The 23,403-nt window shown below is 46.3% G+C and overlaps 1 protein-coding gene across 4 annotated transcripts in view; it reads right to left on the bottom strand.

Annotated features, from left to right (window-relative positions):
• ACACA (acetyl-CoA carboxylase alpha) overlaps window positions 1–23,403 on the bottom strand; it is a 298,570-nt gene that overhangs the window by 68,408 nt on the left and 206,759 nt on the right. For all 4 annotated transcript variants that reach the window (XM_081945356.1, XM_081945358.1, XM_081945357.1 and 1 more), the window contains 4 exons: window positions 16,140–16,409; window positions 14,842–14,939; window positions 13,116–13,236; window positions 11,448–11,558 (listed from right to left, as the gene is read on the bottom strand). In XM_081945356.1, the coding sequence (XP_081801482.1) occupies window positions 11,448–11,558; window positions 13,116–13,236; window positions 14,842–14,939; window positions 16,140–16,409 (600 nt within the window). The remainder of the gene's footprint in view (window positions 1–11,447; window positions 11,559–13,115; window positions 13,237–14,841; window positions 14,940–16,139; window positions 16,410–23,403) is intronic.

Here is a 23,403-nt window from a genome sequence, read left to right as displayed (position 1 = left end):
CCTTTCGAATGGTGTGTAAGTGTGGTTTGTCTCTGTGTCCCAGTTGATGGCAAAACAGGGAGCAAAACCCACATTCAACTAACAATTAAGCTCAGAGGCCACTAAGTACACAGAGTTTTCCTGGTGCTAGTCTTGCTCTTAGGCACTATGGTGAATCATTTCCTACCCCCTTCTCTGCTATGGCCCTTCAAATACCTTCCCTTGGTCTTCTCTTTTCAGGCTAAACATACCATAGTGCCTACGACAGGGGTGTCCAAACTTGGCAACTTTAAGACTTGTGGACTTCAACTCCCAGAATAGTTGCCAAGTTTGGACACCCCTGGCCTACAAGCAGAGGTTGCTTTCTTGCAAGACGTTTCATTACCTGACTAAATAACATAATCAGTGCTAGTGAATGTGGGGTTTGCTCCCTGTTCAGCCATCAATAGACACACAGAGACAACCCACATATGCCCACCATTCAAAGGGGACAATAAAACAGGTAAGAAGAAACATTTTCTCCAGCAGCATACGCTCAGATAAGTAGGGATTAACACCAGACAAACCATCAAGCAGCAAATTACGTCATAATCAAGGAACTACCGAGGAGAAAACCAATCCCCACCAACACTGGCCGGGCAAGTTACAGGGAGCAAAACCCATACTCCTTCATAATGATGACGTTACCTAGCCAAGTGATGAAATGTCTGCAAGAAAACAACCTAGCCAAGAGAGCATCATGGACCCCTCAGTTCAACCCTGAACTACAATTATCTCTTCTATTGGTCCAGCAGGGTAAGCTTTGCAAAAGGAGATGCACATTTGAAATAAGGAGGAATTTCCTGACAATGAGAGCTATGAAGCAGTGAAACAGCCAGGAGGATTTCAAACAACGACTAGAAAGGATAGTAAGAAGATCCTGGAAGAGGAGGAAGATTCTTGCCCTGGGCATGGGGTTGGACTAGATGACCTCAAAGGTCTATTCTAACTCTATAATTTTGATTCAAGTGACCAGGAAGTCAAGAGTGCCTCAAAGGACCATAATAATATCCATTAGTGTTATTTTCAAAAAAAAATCTGCACGGCATTTTTCATTGAACTCGACATTTCCAAAGACATTCTCTCTCAAAATATGTCTTTTAATCTACACCTTGTTGCGTTTAAACTGCCAAGGTTTTGTGCAGAAGGGTTCAAAATACGAAGTCAGGTTAATATGTACATCAAACTAATGTTTGTGGAAGGGGAAGAGAAAAGATAATAAAACCCCAGGCACGTCAGACACTTCCATGTATACAGAAAGCTGCCGCTTCATAATTCATTTGGAATAAAAAGAAGGCAAACTATAATCTACGCTACTGAATTCTGACAATACCTATGGCACGAAGTGATTGATCTTATCCCAAGCCTCACTGTGTTAAAACAAACAGCTTGTGTGTATATGTGTCTAGCGTGGGAGTTTGCAGCCGGCATTTGGATAGAAAGTTGATTTGGGGAGGGAAAGAGGGAGGGAGGGAAGGAAGGGGGGGGGGGAACAATACAAAAAGGCTCAGCAAAAGTTTAGATTAAAATTTTAGACAAATGATCCCTGTGTCCTTCTCTTCTCCCGCCCTGCAAATTCTGCCTAGGGGCTCCATGCTATTTCTATGCAAATAACAGCCTCATACTTTCTATCTTATTATATCCACCGGAGCTGCAGTGACGCGACCCGAAACATGAGCGAGAGGTAGGCAAGAGAGAGACAGAGAGATACAGAGAGGGAGAGGGAGGAAAAAAAGAGGGGGAGAGAGGGTGGAAAGAGGCAGAATGGATGCTCGGTGAAGTGTGAAAAAATATTGTCAGGAGTGAGCAGCAAGGAAAAAAACACACTGAGACAGAGGCAGAGAGAGAGGGACAGAAAGACACACACAGAGAGAGACACACACACACGCACACACACACAGAGGGGGGGACAGAGGGACAGAAAGAGAGAGAGAGACAGACAGACACACACACACACATAGAAAGGGAGACAGAGTAAGAGAGGAGACACAGAGAAAGAGAAACAGAGAGACAGAGGGACAGAAAGAAAGAGAGACACACACACACATACAGAGACAGAGACGGAAAGGGAGACAGAGAGAGAGAAGACACAGAGAAAGAGAGACAGAGGAACAGAAAGAGAGAGAGAGAGAGAGAGAGATAGAGAGAGAGAGAGAGAAAGAGAGAAAAAGACAGACAGACAGACATACACAGAGGGAGACAGACAGAGAGACAGAGAGACACAGACAGACAGACCCAGTGACAGAAAGGGAGATAGAGAGAGGGGGAGGCCCAGAGAAAGAGAGACAGAGACAGAGAGAGAGAGAGACAGACAGAGGGACAGAAAGAGAAGACAGACAGGGAGACGGAGAGAGACATAGAGAGGGAGACATAGAGAGAGATATAGAGAAAAAGAAATAGAGAGAGGTGGAGACAGACAGAATGAGAGAAAGAGAAAGAAAGAAAGAAAGAAAGAAAGAAAGAAAGAAAGAAAGAAAGAAAGAAAGAGAAAGAGACACAAGAAAACTATTGCTGGCATAACCTGTTTATTTCAAAACCTCTCTCCTTCCTCCTCCTCCTCCACTATCCTAATCCCCCCCCCGTCCCCATCCCCATGTATACATTGTCATCTTTTAAAATTCATTTGGCGTCAGGGGGATCATACACCATCCATTTGCCATCACCGTACCATTTGCATTTCATGCCTCTTGGTTTTTGATGGGCTGATACTTTGATGCGGTGGGGAGACATGGCATTATCATTATTTCAATTTTTGGAGGGGAGGGGGGGCGAGGATGGTGAAGAGGGAGGAGGGTCAATGAGTGGGATGCAGCATGTGCGTGCGCGCACACACACACAAACAATTGTATACAGAGAAGCAGGAGGGAGGGAAGTGGGGGGGGGGAAACGACACGCCAAGCTTCCCTACACGCTTTGCAAATACCGAAGACAAAGGGCAGGCAGAAATCTCTCTGTACAACCACAGAGATATGTGGTTGTACTAGAGGTGCGTTCCTACTGCTGCGGTATGCTTCGGCTGAATAGGTAGTAACTCCGGCGGACACGTGACCGTACCGGTTCTATTCTCGGCGGCGCCATCTTGATTCTCTGTTCTGCATGTGCGCAGAACAATCTTTATTGGAAAAAAAAAGTAATCCCCCCCCCCTTTTTAAATGTGCGCATGCACAGGCCGTTTTGAGCGCAAATGCGCATGGAGCGCACACAAAATCTTTGGGGCACTGAACTGGTAGTAGTGGCGGCGGGAATCCATCCCGGGATTGTGCCACACACCCCTGGCAGAAAGTCCTTCTCTCTTGGCAGTTTCCAGGTTGCTACCAGGTTCCTTCGGCCAAGCTGCAGGCGGAGAACTTCACACAGGTTTCTGCACTCCAACGAGGAGGAAGCTGCATCAATACGAAACTTGGCTTCAGACATAAGATCTCCTCCCCATTTATTCCCCCGTCTCTTCTCTTCCCTTCTTTCCAGCCAAAGGTCGACTGGGGGTCTTGAACCCGATTTCGTTGGGGGCTGCATCAGAGTTGTGTTTGGCACAGGCGTAACCCTTGCGCAAGTGGCGGGCTGGCGCTCACGTGCACAGTTCGACTTGCAGAACAACTGATCGCTCAGCACAAACACAACTGCCTACTGGCCCACTGCTCACACAAGTTGAGCTGTGCGCGCACATGCACAATCCAGCCAGCCACTTCCAGGGACCAATTCCGAATAAGCCACACCCCGGGAGTGGGCCACAACCCAGAGGACCCCTGTTCTAGTCTCTTTCGACTCAGGCAGAAAACCCTATACCCGGGATGACGAACCTATGGCAGGTGACACGCGGAGCCATTTGTCAGGGCACGCAAGGCATTGCCCTGTCAGCTGGCCAGCGCGCATGCGCGTGCTGGCCAGCTGAGTTCAGCTTTTTTTAAAGCCATTTTTCGCCGTCCCCAGGCTCCAGAAGCTTTATAGGAGCCCGGGGAGGGCGAAAAGAGCCCCCCCGCCCGCCTCGGAGGCCCTCCGGAATGCAAAAAACTGGCCCTACGGGCAAACCGGAAGTTCAGGAACAGACTTCCAGTTTGCTTGTAGGGCCGGTTTAAGCCCTCCGGAGCTTTCAGGGGCCTTCTGGAGGCTTCTGTGAAGGCTTCCAGAGGATGAAAAACGACCCAATGAAGAAACCCAAAGTCCGTAGGGCCAGTTATTTGAGCTCCAGAGGCTTCAGGGAAGCTCCTGAAGCCTCCGGGGGGCGGGGGAGGCTGTTTTCGCCCTTCTCAGGTTCCTATGAAGCCTCTGGAGCCTGGGGAGGGCGAAAAAAGCATGCAAAAAATGGGGGGGTTTGCGCCTGTCATGCACGCATGCGCGCTGGTGGGGAGTCGTGCATTGCATTATGGGTGCATCACGCTCACGCACGACCCCCCTGCGCTCCCCTTGCTTATGGCACGCGAGCCAAAAAAGCTTCGCCATCGCTGCCCTACACCATTTCAGACATATGGTTGTCCAATCGCTTCTTATAAACTTCTAGTGTTGAAGCGTTCACAACTTCTAGAGGCAAGTTTGTTCCACTGATTCATTGTTCTCACTGTCACCTTTCACACTGTCTTCGGAGTGTGACAGCCACTGCTGAATTAAAAATTTGTTATTACTGTTCAGTTGCTAAGTCATGACGGATTGTTCGTGGCCCCATGGACCACAGCATAGCACGCCAACCCCGACCCACCCCATCTTCCATTGTCTCCTGGGATTTCCCCAAATGTATATTCATTGTGTCGATGGCACCTTCGAACCATCTCATCCTCGGCCATCCCCTTCTTCTTTTGCCAAATTAACAGTTCAGGCTTATTCTTTAAATGGAGTTGTACTTTGCTTTTGTTGGATGTTGGATGGGGTATTTGGGGGCTATTACTGTGAATATATTGGGGAAGCGGTGGCTCAGCGGCTAAGACACTGAGCTTGTCGATCGGAAAGGTAGGCAGTTAGGCGGTTCTAATCCCTAGTGCCACATAACGGAGTGAGCTCCCATTACTTGTCCTAGCTTCTGCCAACCTAGCAGTTCAAAAGCATGTAAAAATGCAAGTAGAAAAATAGGAATAGCGTTCCGTATGCTTTCGGCGTTTAGTCATGCCGGCCACATGACCACGGAGACATCTTTGGACAGGGCTGGCTCTTTGGCTTTGGAACGGGGAGATGAGCACTGCCCCATAGAGTCGGGAACAACTAGCACATATGTGCAAAGGGAATCTTTACCTTTACTGTGCATTTTCCCCCCCTTGTGTTTTCTACTTAGGTGAGAGGCTGGGAGACAGGACTATTTGACAGGGGTAAAGAGTCAATAAATAAATGAAGCCATCCATCCATACTTGAGTTCAACATCCGTATGGGTGGATGTGATACCGTGGGTGAATTATGGAGCATGTGATCACTCCAATTAGAGGCTTCTGGCCATTATCTAAATCTCACCAGGAATGGACTATAATGACTCTTTGATATTAGGTTGAGAAGCAAATAATGAGGATCATAGGTTGCTTCTGTTCCCTAGCAGATTGCTGGTGATCCAAATCAAGCCTGTTAAATTCTTCTATTTTTATTTTTTTCGTTCTTCCTTCTAGCCTTATACAGGTAGTCCTCCACTTATGACTACAATTGAGCTCAAAATTTCCGTTGCCAATTGAGACAGTTAAGTGAGTTTTGCTCCATTTCTCGTCTTTGTTGCCACAGTTGTTAAGTGAATCACTCCACTTGTTAAGTTAGTACAATAATACAATAGCAGAGTTGGAAGGGACCTTGGAGGTCTTCTAGTCCAACCCCCTGCCTAGGAAGGAAACCTTATACCGTTCCAGACAAATGGCTATTCAACATCTTCTTAAAGACTTCCAGTGTTGGGGCATTCACAACTTCTGGAGGCAATTCTGTTCCATTGATTAATTGTTCTCACTGTCAGGAAATTTCTCCTCAGTTCTAAGTTGCTTCTCTCCTTGATTAGTTTCCACCCATTGCTTCTTGTTCTACCCTCAAGTGCCTTGGAGAATAGTTTGACTCCCTCTTCTTTGTGGCAACCCCTGAGATATTGAAATACTGCTATCATGTCTCCCCTAGTCCTTCTTTTAATTAAACTAGACATACCCAGTTCCTGCAACCGTTCTTCATATGTTTTAGCCTCCAGTCCCCTAATCCTCTTTGTTGCTCTTCTCTGCACTCTTTCCAGAGTCTCCACATCTTTTGTACATTGTGGTGACCAAAACTGAATGCAGTATTCCAAGTGTGGCCTTACCAAGGCTTTATAAAGTGGTATTAACACTTCACGTGATCTTGATTCTATCCCTCTGTTGATGCAGCCTAGAACTGTGTTTTTGGCAGCTGCTGCACACGGCTGGCTCATATTTAAATGATTGTCCACTAGGATTCCAAGATCCCTCTCACAGTTACTACAATTGATTGAGGTAGCACAGATACTGTGCGTGTGCATTTTATTTTTCTTGCCTAAATGTAGAACCTTACTTTTTGCACTATTGAATTTCATTTTATTTCATTTTATAGTAACGTGGTTGTGAAGTGAATCTGGCTTCTCCGCTGACTTTACTTGTCAGAAGTTTGCAAAAGGAGATTGTGTGACTCTCCTCCCCCCCTCCCATCCCCGGAGAGTGCAACCATCATAAATATGAATCGTTTGCCAAGCGCCTGAATTTTGATCACGTGATTACAGGGATGCCAGGATGTTTTCTTATCATGCTGGCTGAAGAATTCTGGGAGTTGAAGTCCACAAGTCTTGAAAGTTTCCAAATGTGGATATCCTTGCTTTAGAGTTTCAACCTAAAAGGCTTGAATGGGGAGGTTGTATCTCACCTACCAAACATCCACTCTATGGCAGTACCTGCCACAGCTGGAACTCTATGGTCCTGCCATAGCCAGAACTCTATGGTACTATCATAGAGTACTAGCCATAGAGTCCCAGTTCTCATGCTATGTAGCCCTGGTCCATTCAGCCCAACACTGGCTCACCATACAGATAGTTCTCAACTTCCTACCCACATTTAGACCCGAATTTCCATTACTAAGCATGGCAGTTAGGAATAGCAATAGCATTTAGGCTGATATAAGGAGTGGTGCAGTGGCCTAGAAGTAAACCTCTTGCCTCACAATCAGGAATCTGTGAGTTCGATCCTAGGTAGAGGCAGATATTTCTCTGGGCACGTTGAGGATATATCTGCTGAATATAACTCCACATTAACTCTGTTGATGATTGAGGCTTATATACCACCCCATAGAGCAGGGGTGTCCAAACTTGGCAACTTTAAGACTTGTGGACTTCAACTCCCAGAATTCCCCAGCCAGCTCTGCTGGCTGGGGAATTCTGGGAGTTGAAGTCCACAAGTCTTAAAGTTGCCAAGTTTGGACACCCCTGCCATAGAGCTTTATAGCAGTCTCTGGGCAATTTGCAATGTTGAAGCATTATTTATATCTTTGCCTAACAACCTGAGTCCTCATTTTACGCATCTCAGAAGGTTGGAAGGCTGAGTCAACCTTGAGACAATCAGGTTTGAACTCCAGGCTGTGGGAAGAGTCTGCCTGCAATACTGCATTTTAACTACTGCGCCACCAGGGCTCCAAGTGAGTCACACCCGATTTTATAACCCCCCCCCTTTTTTTTACCTCGGTTGTTAAGCAAACCACTGCAGTTGCTAAGTGAATCAGGAGATTGTTAAGCAAATACAATTTCTCCTATTAGCTTTGCTCTTTGGGGGCCCGTGGGGAAGGTCACAGAACGTGATCCCATGACCCTGGGATGCTACAGCCGTCATAAACATATGCCGAGCGCCAAAATTTGGATCCTGCGTCCATGAAGCTGTTGTGAAGGTCGTAACTGTGACGACAGGTCATAAGTCACTTTTTTTTCAGTGCCGTTGCAACTTTGAACAGTCGTAAAACGAATGCTTGTAAGTCAAGGACAGAGGTGGTATTCAGGGGTTCGGACCGGTTTGCTGGAACCGGTAGTGGAAATCGCAGGTGGGCCTGTTCCCGCCCCCCCCCCCCCCAAGTCCCGGCTCTATACCATCCTATTTAGGCACGTTTTCATCAAAGCGCATGCGCAGGAGGCCGAGCGCATGCGCAGATTGGTGCATGTTCACATCTGCGAACCGGTAGGCAAAGTAAGTGAATACTCCAGTGAATACCACCCCTAGATTCAGAGGTGGATTTGGCATACATGATAAGAACATGAGTGTCAGGCCTGCAGCCATATTCCTTTTGGGTCTTTGGCCTGCCAGACTTTCTATTATTCTAGGCTGCCTTTTCTATTATGGGAAAATGGGAGGGGGGATTGTACGGAGTTAGATGCTATGTAGCCCAAACAAAATTCCTTTCTAGAAAGCCAAGGTCATCCTGTGTCTCTGCGCCTCTGCACCTGACCGGAACTGGATGGGTGGAACTGCCAGCAGGGCAGTGGGAAATTGGACCATGTGATGGGCTTGTGGGTGTGGGGCCAAGATCACGAACTTTCAACTAGGTGGGGAAAACCAGGAAGCTTTCAGATTCGGGTTTTCCCAGATGTGCCAACATGGCTCTCTTCATAAATTGGAACTTTGAGCAATACATTGCCTTGGACTCTGATTTAATTTTGGATGCTATTTGGGACCCTGACACATGAGGGTGAATGTACCAATATAACGGGTGTGACCAAAGGCCTCTTAAAAAGCAAGTAGGGAGGGATGGTTCCGGGCTGTTGAGATGATCTTGAAGGTGTAACTAGTGGCCTCCTAAAAGGCAAGTTAGAAGGAGTTACAATATATGAACGTGAAACGCAGGACTGTGTATTTAAGGTGGAAGAATAGAGGATTTCACGGGCAGGATTAGAGCATGGGACACCACTTGGAACAGGATAGTCATGGCTACTAATAACAGGCATCCTCCATGGTTCATGGAACGTCCAGGAAATGAGGCAGTAGATTGAATGTTCGGAATCCACTTTTGTATACAAATAAGTATAGGATAATATGGGCTTATATGCATGGTATTACTCACCATCGGCCCCTTTTTCAGTGGAGAACCCCAGTATAAAAGCCGCATGCCGCATTCCCACCGAATCACAGTTTATCCCTCCCCAGCAAAGGTACAAAAAGAAGATCCTTTGGGCCGAGTTGGTCCTTGGGCTGCCCCAATCTTCAGCAAGGGTTCGATCGCCCGCACTCCCGATTCTTAAAAACGCAACCTGCACGAGCGATCTTCCTCACCCGCCTTTCCCCACCCGCCACCCGGGGGCCCGAAATGATGCGTCTCTATTGTCATTATTTTTAAGTGCATTGCTTAACTCTCGGCGCTGATCCCTTCGCACCAAAGGAAAGGTCTCCGTGTCCTTGAACCTTTGGCCTGGGGTGCCACAACAGTCACAACATTCTCCTCCAATCTTTGTTGTGGCTGTGCTGCAAATCCCCGGAATCAGATTGCTACCCAAAGAAAGAAAATAAAAGCGGAATGGCGTGCGCCCCCCCCCCCTCACTCTGCCACCTGCTTCCCCTTGTCATCTCCCCCCCCCCCACCCACTCTGCCTCCGTCTGTAATTCAAGGGCAAATTGTTTCTCTCTCCTGCTCACAAGAACCGGGCTCTTGAGCATAAATTTCAAACAGCTGCTGCCTGGGTGGTGTGGTGATTTAAGAGCCGTAGCCTTTGACTCCTGCTTCCAACCCTGTTTAAAACCTAAAGTGGGATGGCTAGGAGGTTGGGGCATTTCCATCCCCAGGGGGACAATTCATTCAGGTATTTTGCACAAAGGCTGCAAACAAGCCAGAGCCTCGCTTTCTCTCTCTCTCTCTCTCTCTCTCTCTCTCTCTCTTAGAGAGGGGTCATTATTCTGCAGGAGCAGCGGCTGGAGAAACAGCAGGCTGGCCGAGAAGAGCGCATTGATCTAAATAAAACAGAATCTGGACCGCACAATGGGCCACTCTGCTCACAGAAGGACCGGCGGGGGAGAGGGGGGGGGAGCAGGGGGGAGGGCGAGAGAAAGCTTTCCGATTCGCCTCTTGTGCCTTTTCCACAAGCGTTGGGGGTGTACGGGGGCTGCCGAAAGGGCATCTTTGAGCCTTGCAGGATCCAATCTGGGTCGTTCGCCGCGACCGGAGGTTTAGGCTTCCGAGGTTTCGGATTTATGCTGGAGCCCATCTTTGGGGGAACTTCTTTCTCTCCAGAATGGGTGAAGATATGCGTCGTATTGATGGGTTGCCTGGATGTGTGGCAGCTTTTTAATTGTTGATTAATAGCTGGGCATCAACACTCCGATCAACAACTGTGAAAAGCCACAGGACATCCCATAAATACGACGCACACAATAGACCCGTGAGGGCGAACCTACGGCACGCGTGCCACAGGTGGCACATGGAGCCCCCTCTATGGGCATGCAAGCCGTCGCCGAGCTGAGCTCCACTGCCTCTTGCCAGCCAGCCAGCTGATTTTCAGATCTCTGCCGTGCATGCAGGAGACCAGCGTGCATGCGTGGGGAGGGGGTCACTCGTGCATACATACATGGGGACAGGGGGAGTGCAGAGGGGTGCCGCATTCCCCCCCTGTGGTCACATTTTTGGTGCCCGGAGGCTTCAGGGAGGCCCGCTAGATCCAAAACGGGGTGCAGAGGGAGTTGTACGCATGCACAGGGGAGTCATGTGCAGGCACAGGGAGAGTGCAGGGGGGCAGGGCGCATTGCACTGTGGGTGTGGGCACGCATATGATTTCGGCAAGCGGGGTTAGCCATCATTGCAATAGACCAAAGCAAACTTTCTGGTGACAGAGACGTTGCCCTGAGGATGGGCTCCAGCACGAGTCTGAAAGCTTGGTTGACAAAACGGTTCCGGCGACCGACCCAGGTTAGATCCTGCTGTCAGGCCTGCAGCGAGTTCCTTTTGGGATCTTTGGCCTGCCACACTAATATTCCATTCTACTATGCTGTTTCATTAGTGGGGTAATTGGGAGGGGAGATAGTAAGGAGTAAAATGCTATGTAGCCAAAACAAAATTCTTTCTAGAAAGCCAAGGTCATCCTGTGTCTCTGCACCTCTGCACCTGACCGGAACTGCTGGATGGGTGGAAGCTGCCAGCATTGCAGTGGGAGATTGGACCATGTGTTGGACTGGTGGGTGTGGGGGCAAGATTGTGGACTTTCAACTGGGTGGGGAAAATCGGGAAGCTTTCAGATTCGGGTTTTCCCAGATGTGCCAACGTGGCTCTCTTAATAAATTGGAACTTTGAGCAATACTTTGCCTTGGACTCTGATTTAATTTTGGATGCTATTTGGGACCTTGACACCTGCAACATTACCCTGGGGCAGGTAGATTTGCCTTCATTCGTCTTGGAGATGTGTCCAGAGCATGGCCTGGCTGGGGAATTCTGGGAGTTGAAGTCCACAAGCCTTAAATTGTGCCGAATTTGGACATCTCTGTTTTTTAAATCATGATCCGCAAAAAAGAAAGGCTTACTTTGTTGAGCGCTCCAGCGCCGGTCAAGATGATATGTGAATTTTCCACCTGGATTGTCCTTTGTCCCAGCCGGACAACGTAAGCCCCAATTCCGATGGCGCGGCAGGTCACCTAAAAACAAAATAAATCCAAATGGGTATTCAGATCAATTCTGCAGCATTTTTGGAGAACCTTTTGCACTCCGTACATGAACGCAAGGAAGCACCAGAAGAGAAATGGACTCTTTATTGTGGAAGCAGAATGCCCACCAATGCTAAAAGAATTGCAGCCTCTACAGCCGATGCATTCGCTTCATGAATAACACGCTTGATTTGGGCTGGAAAGCATTTCAAACGAATGCCTCAAATGCTGGAAAAAAGACAACGCTTCTTAATGGGAACAGGTTTGGAGTACTGGTGAAGGTGCTGGACTGGAAATCAGGAGACTGGGAGTACTCAGTCTCCCTTAGGCATGAAAGCTGGCTGGGTGACTTTGGGAGCATCACTTCCTCTCAACCCAACACAGCTCACAGCATTGTTGTTGTGAGGAAAAGAGGAAGAGGAGGGAGCATGCTTACTACTTTGAGTTGATGGGGGAGCCGAGGGATAGAGAGGGAGGGAGAAGGGAGAGGAGGAGAGGGAAGGAAGGAAGGAAGGAAAGAAAGAAAGAAAGAAAGAAAGAAAGAAAGAAAGAAAGAAAGAAAGAAAGAAAGAAAGAAAGAAAGAAAGAAAAGAAAGGAGGGAGGGAGGAAGAGACAGGGAGGGCGGGAGGAAGGGAGGAAGGAAAGAAAGAAAGAAAAAGAAAGAAAAGAAAGGGAGGGAGGGAGGAAGAGATAGGGAGGAAGGAAGGAAGGAAAGGAAGGAAGGAAGAGAAAGAAAGAAAGAAAGAAAGAAAGAAAGAAAGAAAGAAAGAAAGAAAAGAAAGGGAGAAAGGAAGAGATAGGGAGGGAGGGAGGAAAGAAGAGATAGGGAGGGGGAGGAAGGAAAAAAAGAAAGAAAGAAAGAAAGAAAAGGGAGGGAGGGAAGGGAAGGAGGAAGGAAAGAAAGAAAAAGAGAAAGAAAAGAAAGGGAAGGAGGAAGGGAGGGAGGAGGGAAGGAAGGAAGGAAGGAAGGAAGGAAGGAAGGAAGGAAGGAAGGAAGGAAGGAAGGAAGGAAGATTAATAATAAAGAATTCCCAATGGGGAGAAGTAATAGTTGGCAGAATAAACGACTTGTCAATAAACTCTGAATACCAAGCCATGTTGATTGCAGTCTAAACAAGACTCAAGCTCTTCCAATGATCTGGCTGGGGGCGTCATGCAAGGGGAGCCCCCGCTGTACCCTCTCCCCAAAACAGAATCAAAGCGGCCCTTTCTGATCTCATCACATCCAATCGGCATCGCAAAACATCCTGCCGAGACCTATCCACGGTCCCGTCTCTTCCTTAAGCGAGACCCACATGAGAAAGGGCGATGAGCAGTCAGGGCGTAGATGGAAAGAAGGGCTCTCCCAAGGCTTCCACTGCTTTTCACTTGGCACCTCGGAGGTCTAACGCTCTCTGCCAGAAGTTGCAGGAGTAAGCGTATCTGCTGGTGGGGCCAAACACTTGAAGGGCCCTGCTGATTGCAGCTGCTAAATCCAGGAGGCCATTTAACGCCTCATCTTCCTCACCTTCTAACCTCACCACCCCACCTCACCATTGTGGATTTACCAGGTTAATTGTGATGATCTCTTCATAGGCCAGGGATGATTCTCCAGCAATCATACCAGATCCTCGCAGGTTCTCGGTCCCCAGGCCTTCTTCTTTCCCAATAATATCTGTAATTTTGTATCTGATGTAGGGTGAAAGCAAAGATCAGAGAGCAGTAGAGGAAACACACACACACAAACACACACAAACACGTCCTGCACACACACACAAACATTATATTTGGCACTAAAATACTACTAGTTCCTAGATGGATTACTATGCAGCATCCTCTGGATCTACACCTACGCAACTCACATCCTCCTTGTTGGATCGCTATTGATATTTAATACATAAATAATATTCTATACAGCCAAAAACAAATTGAAACAAACTAATACAATCCAAAAACATAATCTCTCTATCTCTCTCCTCCCTTCCTCTCTCTCTCCTTTCTCTCTCCCTCCCTCCTTCTCTCTTTAACTGTTTGTGTGTCTTATGTTCAGGTTAGCCCAAATCGTGCCCAATTTTTGAACCAAAATACTTAAAACCCACCCATCATTAAGAATGCCTAAAAAATATTCTGGGACACATTACGCTTGTGGAATTGATACTTCCATGATATTCACACCAGTTTTATTCACAAAAACGTGACCATGGCAGCCCACGGTCATGTCATCACGCTTTCTGATTCTTCCTACTGGCTTCCCACAAGCAAAGTCAATGGGGAAGCCTGTAGGAAGTCGGAAATTGGTTCTGCTGCTTTTTCGCTTGCTCATTCTGTTTCTCTATTTAAGTAAATAAACAATGACGGTAAATAAACGTTGAAGGGTTTTTTTTTGCCACTACAGTTATTTTTTCTTCCTAAAATATATACCGTATTTTTGGGAGTATAAGACACACCTTTTTCCCTCAAAAAAAGGCTGAAAATCTGGGTGCGTCTTATACACTGAATACAGCATTTTTTTGCCTCCCCAAACTCCGCCCCCTTCACCAAAATGGCCATGCATTGCCTTTAGGCGGCTTTCAGGGAGCTCCTGGGGGCTAGAGAGGGCAGAAATAAGTGAAAAATGGGCTGTTTTTTGCCCCCCCCAGCCCCCAACCGCACTCTATAAGCTTCCTAAAGGCTATCCATGCCCTTTTTTTGACAAAAAATGGGTCCGTTTTCATGAAAAACAGGCCATATTTTGCTCGTTTTTACCCACCTCCACCCCAAGCCTCCTTGCTTCCTTCCTTCCCTCCCATGTCCTTTAAGGGTTATTCATGCCTTTTGGGGGGGGGGGGGAAACGGTCCCGTTTTCGTGAAAAACGGGCTGTTTTGGGGAGGTTTGCAGAGTGCAAAAACTTATTTTAAAAAATTTCCTCTTCAAAACCTTGCTGCATCTTATACTCTGAAAAATATGGTACTCTTCTTACATGATTACAGTAAAAAAAAAGGGTGGGGGGAAATATGGTCAATCTAAAATGTTACTTCTAAAATCTTCTCCACCTTTGTCTCTAGGATAACCCCAAGTCCACAAATTTGAAAAACAGTGGTGTACAATGTGTGTGTATGTTTTGTATGTGTGCATATGTTGTAGTCACCTCCACTCTTTCTCTTTGGATTGATATTTTGCCATCTCCCCCAAAACGGACATCTGCTGGAGAGTCCTGAATTGGAGAAGGACAGCAAAGCTGCAACTTTTGAACTGAACAATCTCCGATTATGGGACTTTGCGCTCTTCTCTTGAGGACTATAAACATAACATACCTTGATTCTCCTCCGTCCTCCACGTGTTCACAATGTACTGAGTTCAAGGCACTAACTTTCTTATAATCTTGAGGAGTTAGGTAGAGATACTTGAATCCCTGGAAAAGGGAGTGAAGAAAAGAGATAACATAGCATAAGGGAAGTCCTGCTACTCTTATTCCAAATCTGTACTGCACATCCAAATAATAACATCTGGCAAACTCCCCCCCCCCATCTGTTAAAATAACTATACATGATTTGTGGCTTCAAATGACATTAAAGAGACTTTTAAGATAATACAATACAATACAATAGCAGAGTTGGAAGGGACCTTGGAAGTCTTCTAGTCCAACCCCCTGCCTAGGCAGGAAACCCTATACCGTTCCAGACAAATGGCTATCCAACATCTTCTTAAAGACTTCCAGTGTTGGGGCATTCACAACTTCTGTTCCACTGATTAATTGTTCTAACTGTCAGGAAATTTCTCCTCAGTTCTAAGTTGCTTCTCTCCTTGATTAGTTTCCACCCATTGCTTTTTGTCCTACCCTCAGGTGTTTTTGGAGAATAGCTTGACTCCCTCTTCTTTGTGGCAACCCCTGAGATATTGGAAGACTGCTATCATGTCTCCCCTAATCCTTATTTTCATTAAACTAGACATGCCCAGTTCCTGCAACAGTTCCTTGTATGTTTTAGCCTCCAGTCTCCTAATCATCTTTGTTGCTCTTCTCTGCACTCTTTCTAGAGTCTCCACATCTTTTCTACATCGTGGTGAACAAAACTGAATGCAGTATTCCAAGTGTGGCCTTACCAAGGCATTATAAAGTGGTATTAACCCTTCACATGATCTTGATTCTATCCCTCTGTTGATGGAGCCTAGAACTGTGTTGGCTTTTTTGGCAGCTGCTGCACACAGCTGGCTCCTATTTAAATGGTTGTCCACTAGGACTCCAAGATCCCTCTCACAGTTACTACTATTGAGAAAGGTACCACCTATACTGTACCTGTGCATTTGCGAGATTAACTGAATGATAGTCATTTCAGTTGTGCATTGAAAAGAAACCAGATTTCTAGTTCTCATTGTGATCTCCTAATATGGAAGTGCAGTTAGTCCTCGACTTATGACCACCATTGAGCCCAAACTGTCTAGTGCTAAGAAAGACATTTAAGTGAACATTTGCCCCATTTTACAACTTTTCCTGCTATAGTTTTTTTTTGAGGGGGGGGAAGGGTGCGTCTTATACTCCGAGAAATACGGTTATTTTCCTCTCTGAAAACACATTCCAACTCTACCGTCACACCATGCTTCCAAAGATCCTTACCTTATAGGGATCGGCTGGATCTTCCCATGCAACATGAAACATGTGACGAATTTCTTCAGCCAAGCCAATCCTGGCCCCGCTGTTGGCAGCCACATAAATCCGGGGGATACCCAGTGCCCGGGCCAGCTCGGATGCTCTGAGAAAAAGCCAGTCTTCCTGGGGCCCAAAGGACCCAATCTTATATGTGATGTCGTTGCTAATGACAACGATGTCTCGGCCGTCTGTATATTCAGGGGTCTTGAGAGTCATGCGCCAAGCCACCATTCCAATCTGTAAAACGAGAAGTGTTGATGTACGTTATTGATTATTGCTAGGATGAGAACGTTGTTTTTCAAACTTGACAACGTTAAGTTTTATGGACTTCAACTCCCAGAATTCCAGGCCAGTGTATCTTAAAACTCCCAGAATTCCAAGCCAGCATGTTTTAAGATGGATGGACTTCAACTCCCAGAATTCTCAAGGGGGGGGAAAAAAAACCAGAAAATCCAAAACACTTTTGGGACAACCATGAGCTGGATGATTGAGAATCTCCAAAGACAGACCTATTTGCAAACTTTTTATACCGCTCTGTCACATCTCCAGCTGGTGTGCAACAGTGTAGTTAGACAAAAAAGGATATGTAATAATACTACTACAGCTCCTGAGCCCTCCATATCACAGTATCCCTACGATGGCAATCAAAAGGTTATCTCCAGAGGACACACCATCTTCTCCACACACTCGCAATTTGCACAGTGGTAGATTCAGAGGTGGTATTCAAGCAGGTTCTGACCAGTTCTGGAGAACCGGTAGCGGAAATTTTGAGTAGTTTGGAGAAATGGTAAATACAACCTCTGGCTGGCCCCGCCCCCATCTATTTTCTGCCTCCTGAGTCCCAGCTGATTGGGAGAGAATGGGGATTTTACAGTATCCTTCCCCTGGAGTGGGGACGGAATGGAAATTTTACAGTAGCCTTCCCCTGCCGCGCCCACCAAACCATGCCCACCAAGCCGCGCCCACAGAACCGGTATTAAAAAAATTGGAATCCCACCACTGGGTAGATCCCACAACAGATGACCTAACAGGAAGGGCTAGAACTGTGATGGGAAACCTATGGCACGTGTGCAAGAAGTGACGTGCAGAGCCCTCTTTGTGGGCATGCGCGCCATCGCCAGCTGCTCTTCTGGGTTCCGTTGCACGCATGCACACCAAATCGTGCCCAATTTTTGAACCAAAATACTTTAAATCCATCTATCATTAGGAATGCCTAAAAAATATTTTGGGACACATTACGCTTGTGGAATTGATACTTCCATGATATTCACATCAGTTTTATTCACAAAAGTGTGGCCATGGCAGCCCACAGTCATGTCATCATGCTTTCTGATGCTTCCTACCAGCTTCCCACAAGCAAAGTCAATGGGGAAGCCTGTAGGAAGTCGGAAATTGGTCCTGCTGCTTTTTCGATCAGCTGTACACCGATCAGCTGCTCTCTTCCAAGTTGTCGGGCGAATGCGTGTGCATGCGCGCGACGGAACCCAGAGAACAGCTGTCTAGTGTGTGTGCATGCCGGACCAGCTGTCTGGCACGCATGCGCACAACAGAGCCTGGAAGAGCAGCTGGCCGCCGCATGCATGGGCCCCGGCCAGCTGCTTTCTTCCAGGTTCCCGTGCTCTGGCACGGACATGCACGCTCCAGTTTCGGCACTGTGCCAAAAAGGTTAAGCATCACTGGGCTAGGATCACTGAGGACAAGGCTTTCCTTGATGTTATCCAGTGCCATGCTGCATCAGGGTTTCATAGGAGTTAACTGGCCCTTTGACTACCGTGATATCTTTATTCGGACAGGAAAAAAAAATAAGAGAAAAAAACTATGAGGGGTCCTTGGGGCTCTCTGAGCTTGGTGATTTTCTTGCAGACATTTCATATACCTAACTAGGGAACATCATCAGTTCTACAAGAGAGTGGGGTTGCATTAGCCCTGGTGATGTTATATAGTTTGGCTAATGAAACGCTTGCATGAAAACAATTGAGCTCAGAGCGCACCAGGGTCCCCTCGTTTCAACCTTGAGGTGCAAATAATCTCCTTTCTTGGGAAAATAAAACTCTATTCCCCCAAATAATCCTTTGGTGGCATGCCTATCATTAACACAGCAAAAGAAGGGGATTGGGGGGAAAAACGAAGAGGAAAACTTGCTTCTAAAGAAGCGAAATGTTTTTATATTTTTCTTCTTCTTCCTGTGTATGTTGGAGAAACGAGGATGTGGGCCATTGTATTTTCAGAAGAAATAGGGATATTATTTATTATTTTCCTGTAGAAACCCATTTGGCCTGTAAGGTATCACTGGCCAGCATTGGGGGTGGGGGAAGGAATCAAAACCCAATGAATTATTCACAAGCTCCGATCAGAAGCAATCATTATTTCTGATGTTTCAAACTGTGATTAGGGCTTGGTGGTAGGGAAGACATTGATTCCCTGGATTAAAAAAAACCAAAAACCTGGCACTTCAGAATAGCCTGGGCGAGAGAGGAAGGAAGGAAGGAAGGAAGATACTTAACGTTCAGCAGCCTGGATTCAGGAGTGTATGTAATTTTACACATACGTTGCCCGTCAAATACCCACCCGTTTGGAAACCGCAGCTTAAGACATACGGTAGCCAAAGCTTCAGATAATAACAACACTCACTGTAATGTTATGCACAGCTGAAACGAACTGGAATCCTTCCAAGAAAATCATCTTGGGATTGTTGCTCAAAGTTATGATGGTACGTGAAACTGATATAGGACATTTCGTCAGGAGGAAAATACCCCCTCAGCCAGGGAAATATGACTGTTCTGTACACAAAGAACTTTTAAAAGTATTATCTATCATCTCTCTCTCTCTTTCCCTCTCTCTCTCTCTCTCTCTTCCTCCCTCCCTCCTCTATATTTTCTATCTATCTATCTATCTATCTATCTATCTATCTATCTATCATCTATCTATCTATCTATCTATCTATCTATCTATCTATCTATCTATCATCTATCTATCATCTATCTATCTACCTACCTACCTACCTACCTACCTACCTACCTACCTTACCTACCCACCCATCTACCTATCCTATCATCTATCTATCTATCTATCTATCTATCTATCTATCTATCTATCTATCTATCTCAATAATCAATAATTTTTCAATAATTTTATTTGATTAGCCCCAACCCTCTCACGAAGGACTCGGGGCGGCGTACAATCAAAACGGATAAAAATACACATAAGACAAACATATATACAAAAAGAACAGAGACATATACATATGTGCATGGAGGAGAGTTGACTTATAAGTGAAGGACAATTAAAAACACAATTAAAAAACACAATTAAAAACACAATTTAAAATCCCCTTAAATAAAATTACTAAATTAAAAAAACCCCTCAGGAGCGTTACGAAGTTATGGTTGAGCCAGGCCAGCTATTTGGAAAAGGTGGGTCTTGAGCTTAACACGGAAGGAGCGGAGGTCAGTAGTGGTCCTAATATCCGGGGGGAGGTCATTCCACAGGGCTGGGCCCGCCACAGAGAAGGTTCTGCTCCTAGGCGCCGCCCCATGGCACTGTCTGGTGGACGGCACCTGGAGAAGTCCCTCTCTGTGCGAGCGGATGGGTCGTAGGGATGTATGGGGCAGAATACGATCCCGCAGGTAACTAGGTCCTGAGCCATGGAGCGCTTTAAAGATCGTAATCAAGACCTTGAAACGCACTTGATAGACCACAGGAAGCCAGTGCAGCTCGCGCAGGAGAGGTGTCACATGGGAGTACTTAGTACTCCCCATAATCACCCGCGCGGCCGCATTCTGGACCAACTGCAGTCTCCGAGTGCATTTCAAGGGAAGCCCCATGTAGAGAGCGTTACAGTAGTCCAGGCGAGACGTCACCAGCGCATGGGTGACTGTGCGTAGGGCGTCCCGGTCCAATAGGGGGCGCAATTGGCGCACCAGGCGAACCTGGTGGAACGCCCCCCTGGCCACGGCTGTCACATGTTCATCCATGGACAGCCTGGCATCCAGGAGGACGCCCAAATTGCGCGCCCGCTCCACGGGGGCGAGTTGAATGCCCCCAATGGCCAGAGATGGAATTATCTGGTTGAACCGGGGAGCCGGAACCCACAGCCACTCCGTCTTGGAAGGGTTGAGCCTGAGTCGGTTGTCATCCATCCAGACCCGTACGGCTTCCACACACCGGGACATCATTTCGACGGCCTCGTTGGGGTGGTTCGGGGTAGAAATGTACAGCTGAGTATCATCAGCGTACAGATGATATCCCACCCCGAAACCACGGATGATCTCACCCAGCGGCTTTATGTATGTGTTGAACAGGAGTGGCGAGAGGACCGACCCCTGTGGCACCCCACAAGTAAGGGGGCTTAGGGTCGACCTCTGCTCCCCTGCCAACACACATTGCGTCCGGCCGGAGAGGTAGGAGCTGAACCACCGCAAAACGGTGCCCCGGACCCCCAACCCCTCCAGTCGGTGCAACAGGATACCATGGTCGATGGTATCAAAAGCCGCCGAGAGGTCTAATAGGACCAGGATAGAGGAACAACCCCTATCTCTGGCCCTCCAGAGATCATCTACCAACGCGACCAAGGCCGTCTCTGTGCTGTGCCCAGGGCGAAAGCCGGACTGGCGTGGGTCTAGATAATCACTATCTATCTATCTATCTATCTATCTATCTATCTATCTATCTATCTATCTATCTATCTATCTATCTATCTATCATCTATCTGATGTTGCTTACAAATTGTTCACCCTCTTTAGAATAGAGTACTAGATCAGATTAAAGCTCCTTTTTTACATATTAGCTTGTTCCTGAAGTTCTTCCCCACCCTCTGCACACAACCACAAAGAGTTAGTAAATTGTGATATCTTGGATTGTAATTTTCAATTTCCATGCAACACATTGAGAACTGCCTCCAAACAGCAATATAGAATATCAGAGAGGAGAAATGGAACACTGAATCAAAGACCAAAAGTTACTATCATTTTATTTCATCCCAATCCTGCTGAAAACTCAGTTATTACAGCTTTACAAAAGCACAACCAAGTCAGGACTTTGGAAAGAAAGTTGTTCCACAGGAGTTCCTGATTTTTGAAGCCTGTCACTAAGCTAGCTGGAGAGAAAAGGGATTCTATACATTCATATATTGCAGCCATGGCAAACCTTTTTTGGCTCACGTGCCATAACTGGGGGGAGCGCAGGGGGGTCGTGCGTGGGCATGCCACACCCATAATTCAACACGTGACTCCCCAGTGAGCATGCGCGCATGAGAGGCGCTCCCCTCCCATTTTTTGCAGGCTTTCCTGAAGCCTCCGAAGGACAAAAAACGCCCCTACAAGCAAACCGGAAGTCACTTCCAGTTTGCTCATAGGGTCGGTTTACGCCCTCCGGAGGCTTCTGGGAGTTGAAGTCCACAAGTCTTAAAGTTCCCAAGTTTGGACACCCCTGACATAAGGCCAAGTGGTTACGTTGCTTGGTAACATGACCTTAATACAAACCTCTGTACCAAAGGACTGAAAAACGGACAATATAACACGAGGGTTGTTTTTTTTTTTAAAAAAAGATCCATGAACAATTCAGAAAATTCCAAGCTATTTAAACTGAAAGTCTGTTCTGGGTAAATTGGCGAAAAATGGCATTCAGGATAAAAGTGTCAAACCTGTCAAACAATAAGCAGCTTCTACAAAAGTGAGTTCAGTCGCCTTTCAAAGCACTTTAGCTGTATCCAGAGGTGGATACGGCAGCTCCTTTAGAGGTAGCCCTCGACTTAACAACGGTTCATTTAGTGACCGTTCAAAGTTGTAACGGCACTGAAAAAAGGGATATACGAACGGTTTTTCACACTTAGAACCGCTGCAGCATTCCCTTGTTCACATGATCAAAGTTCAGACGCTTAGCGACTGACTCATATTTATGTCGGTTGTGGGTCATGTGAATCTCTTTTGCAACCTCCTGAAAGTCAACGGGGAAGCCTGATTCACTTAACAACCGTGTTACTAACAACCGCTGCCGTGGTTCGTTTAACAAAATGTGGCAAAGAATGGTTGTAAAATGAGGCAAAACTCACTTAACAACCATCTCGCTTAGCAACATAAATTTGGGCTCAATTGTGGTTGTAAGTCGAGGGCTCTCTCTTTTTATCTAGATTATTTGAAAGGGTGGGTGACAAGATTCCCCATCAAGACTGCATAGCAAATCTAGACATCATAAAGACAGAGAACCTATTGGAGATTGATAACATCATCATCATCATCATACAGCACTTGAAAAACATTGAAGGGAAATTTGATAACAACTTGACAAGGGCATGGCTTAAGAGAGGAACCATCAAGAAAGAAACAAAAGGTTTTATATTCACTGCTCAAGAACAAGCACTACAAACTAATGCCATGAAAGCAAAGATACAAAAATCCATCAACAATCCAAACTGCTGACTTTGCAATGACAAAGTTTCACACTTAATATGCGAGTGCAGCAAAATCTGATTACAAGGCTAAACATGATCGAGTTGCTAAGTTAATCCACTGGTCACCATATAAAAAATACGCCGTACCTGTATCTGAAAAGCCATGGGAACATAAAGTGGGAAAAGTTACCGAAAATGGCACGGTGAAGATCCGGTGGGACTTCCGAATACAGAGGGATCGTCATTTGGAACACAACACCCCAGATAGCACGGTTGTCGAAAACCGAAACATACAATATATTGACATCGCGGTAGCAGGAGATGCCAGAGTCGAAGAAGAAGAACTGGAAAAAAATCTGGAACCATCGCAACCTGACAATCGAAACTACTCGATTATGGATGAAACATGTAAGGGTGATACCCATTGTCATCGGGGCACTTGGTACCATGTCCAAGAATTTTATAAGACACATCAACAGATTGCAGCTTCCTGCAAGAACACCAGCGGAACTGCAAAAAACTGTTACTCGGAACATCTTATATTTTAAGAAGGTACTTGGTTGATACCTAGGACGCTGGCAGCAAACCGTATCAACCATTAGCACCAGTCACTGGTATTTGTAATGCAATTTTGAATGTTCAGTTGACTGAGTTTCATGTTTAATGAATAAAGTAAATAATAATAATAATAATAATATAATTAATAATATAATATAATAATATAATATATAATAATAATATAATATTATAATAATATAATCAGCAGCAACATACAAAAATTCATGGACACTTCAATGAACCTCTGGAAAACGAAGCTTATGGCTAATGGAGAAGAACTGGGTG

Source organism: Natrix helvetica, assembly GCF_964273705.1.
Source record: "Natrix helvetica genome assembly, chromosome: 2".
Taxonomy (NCBI): Eukaryota; Metazoa; Chordata; class Lepidosauria; order Squamata; family Natricidae; genus Natrix; species Natrix helvetica.
This window is presented reverse-complemented; position numbering and strand designations above follow the sequence as displayed.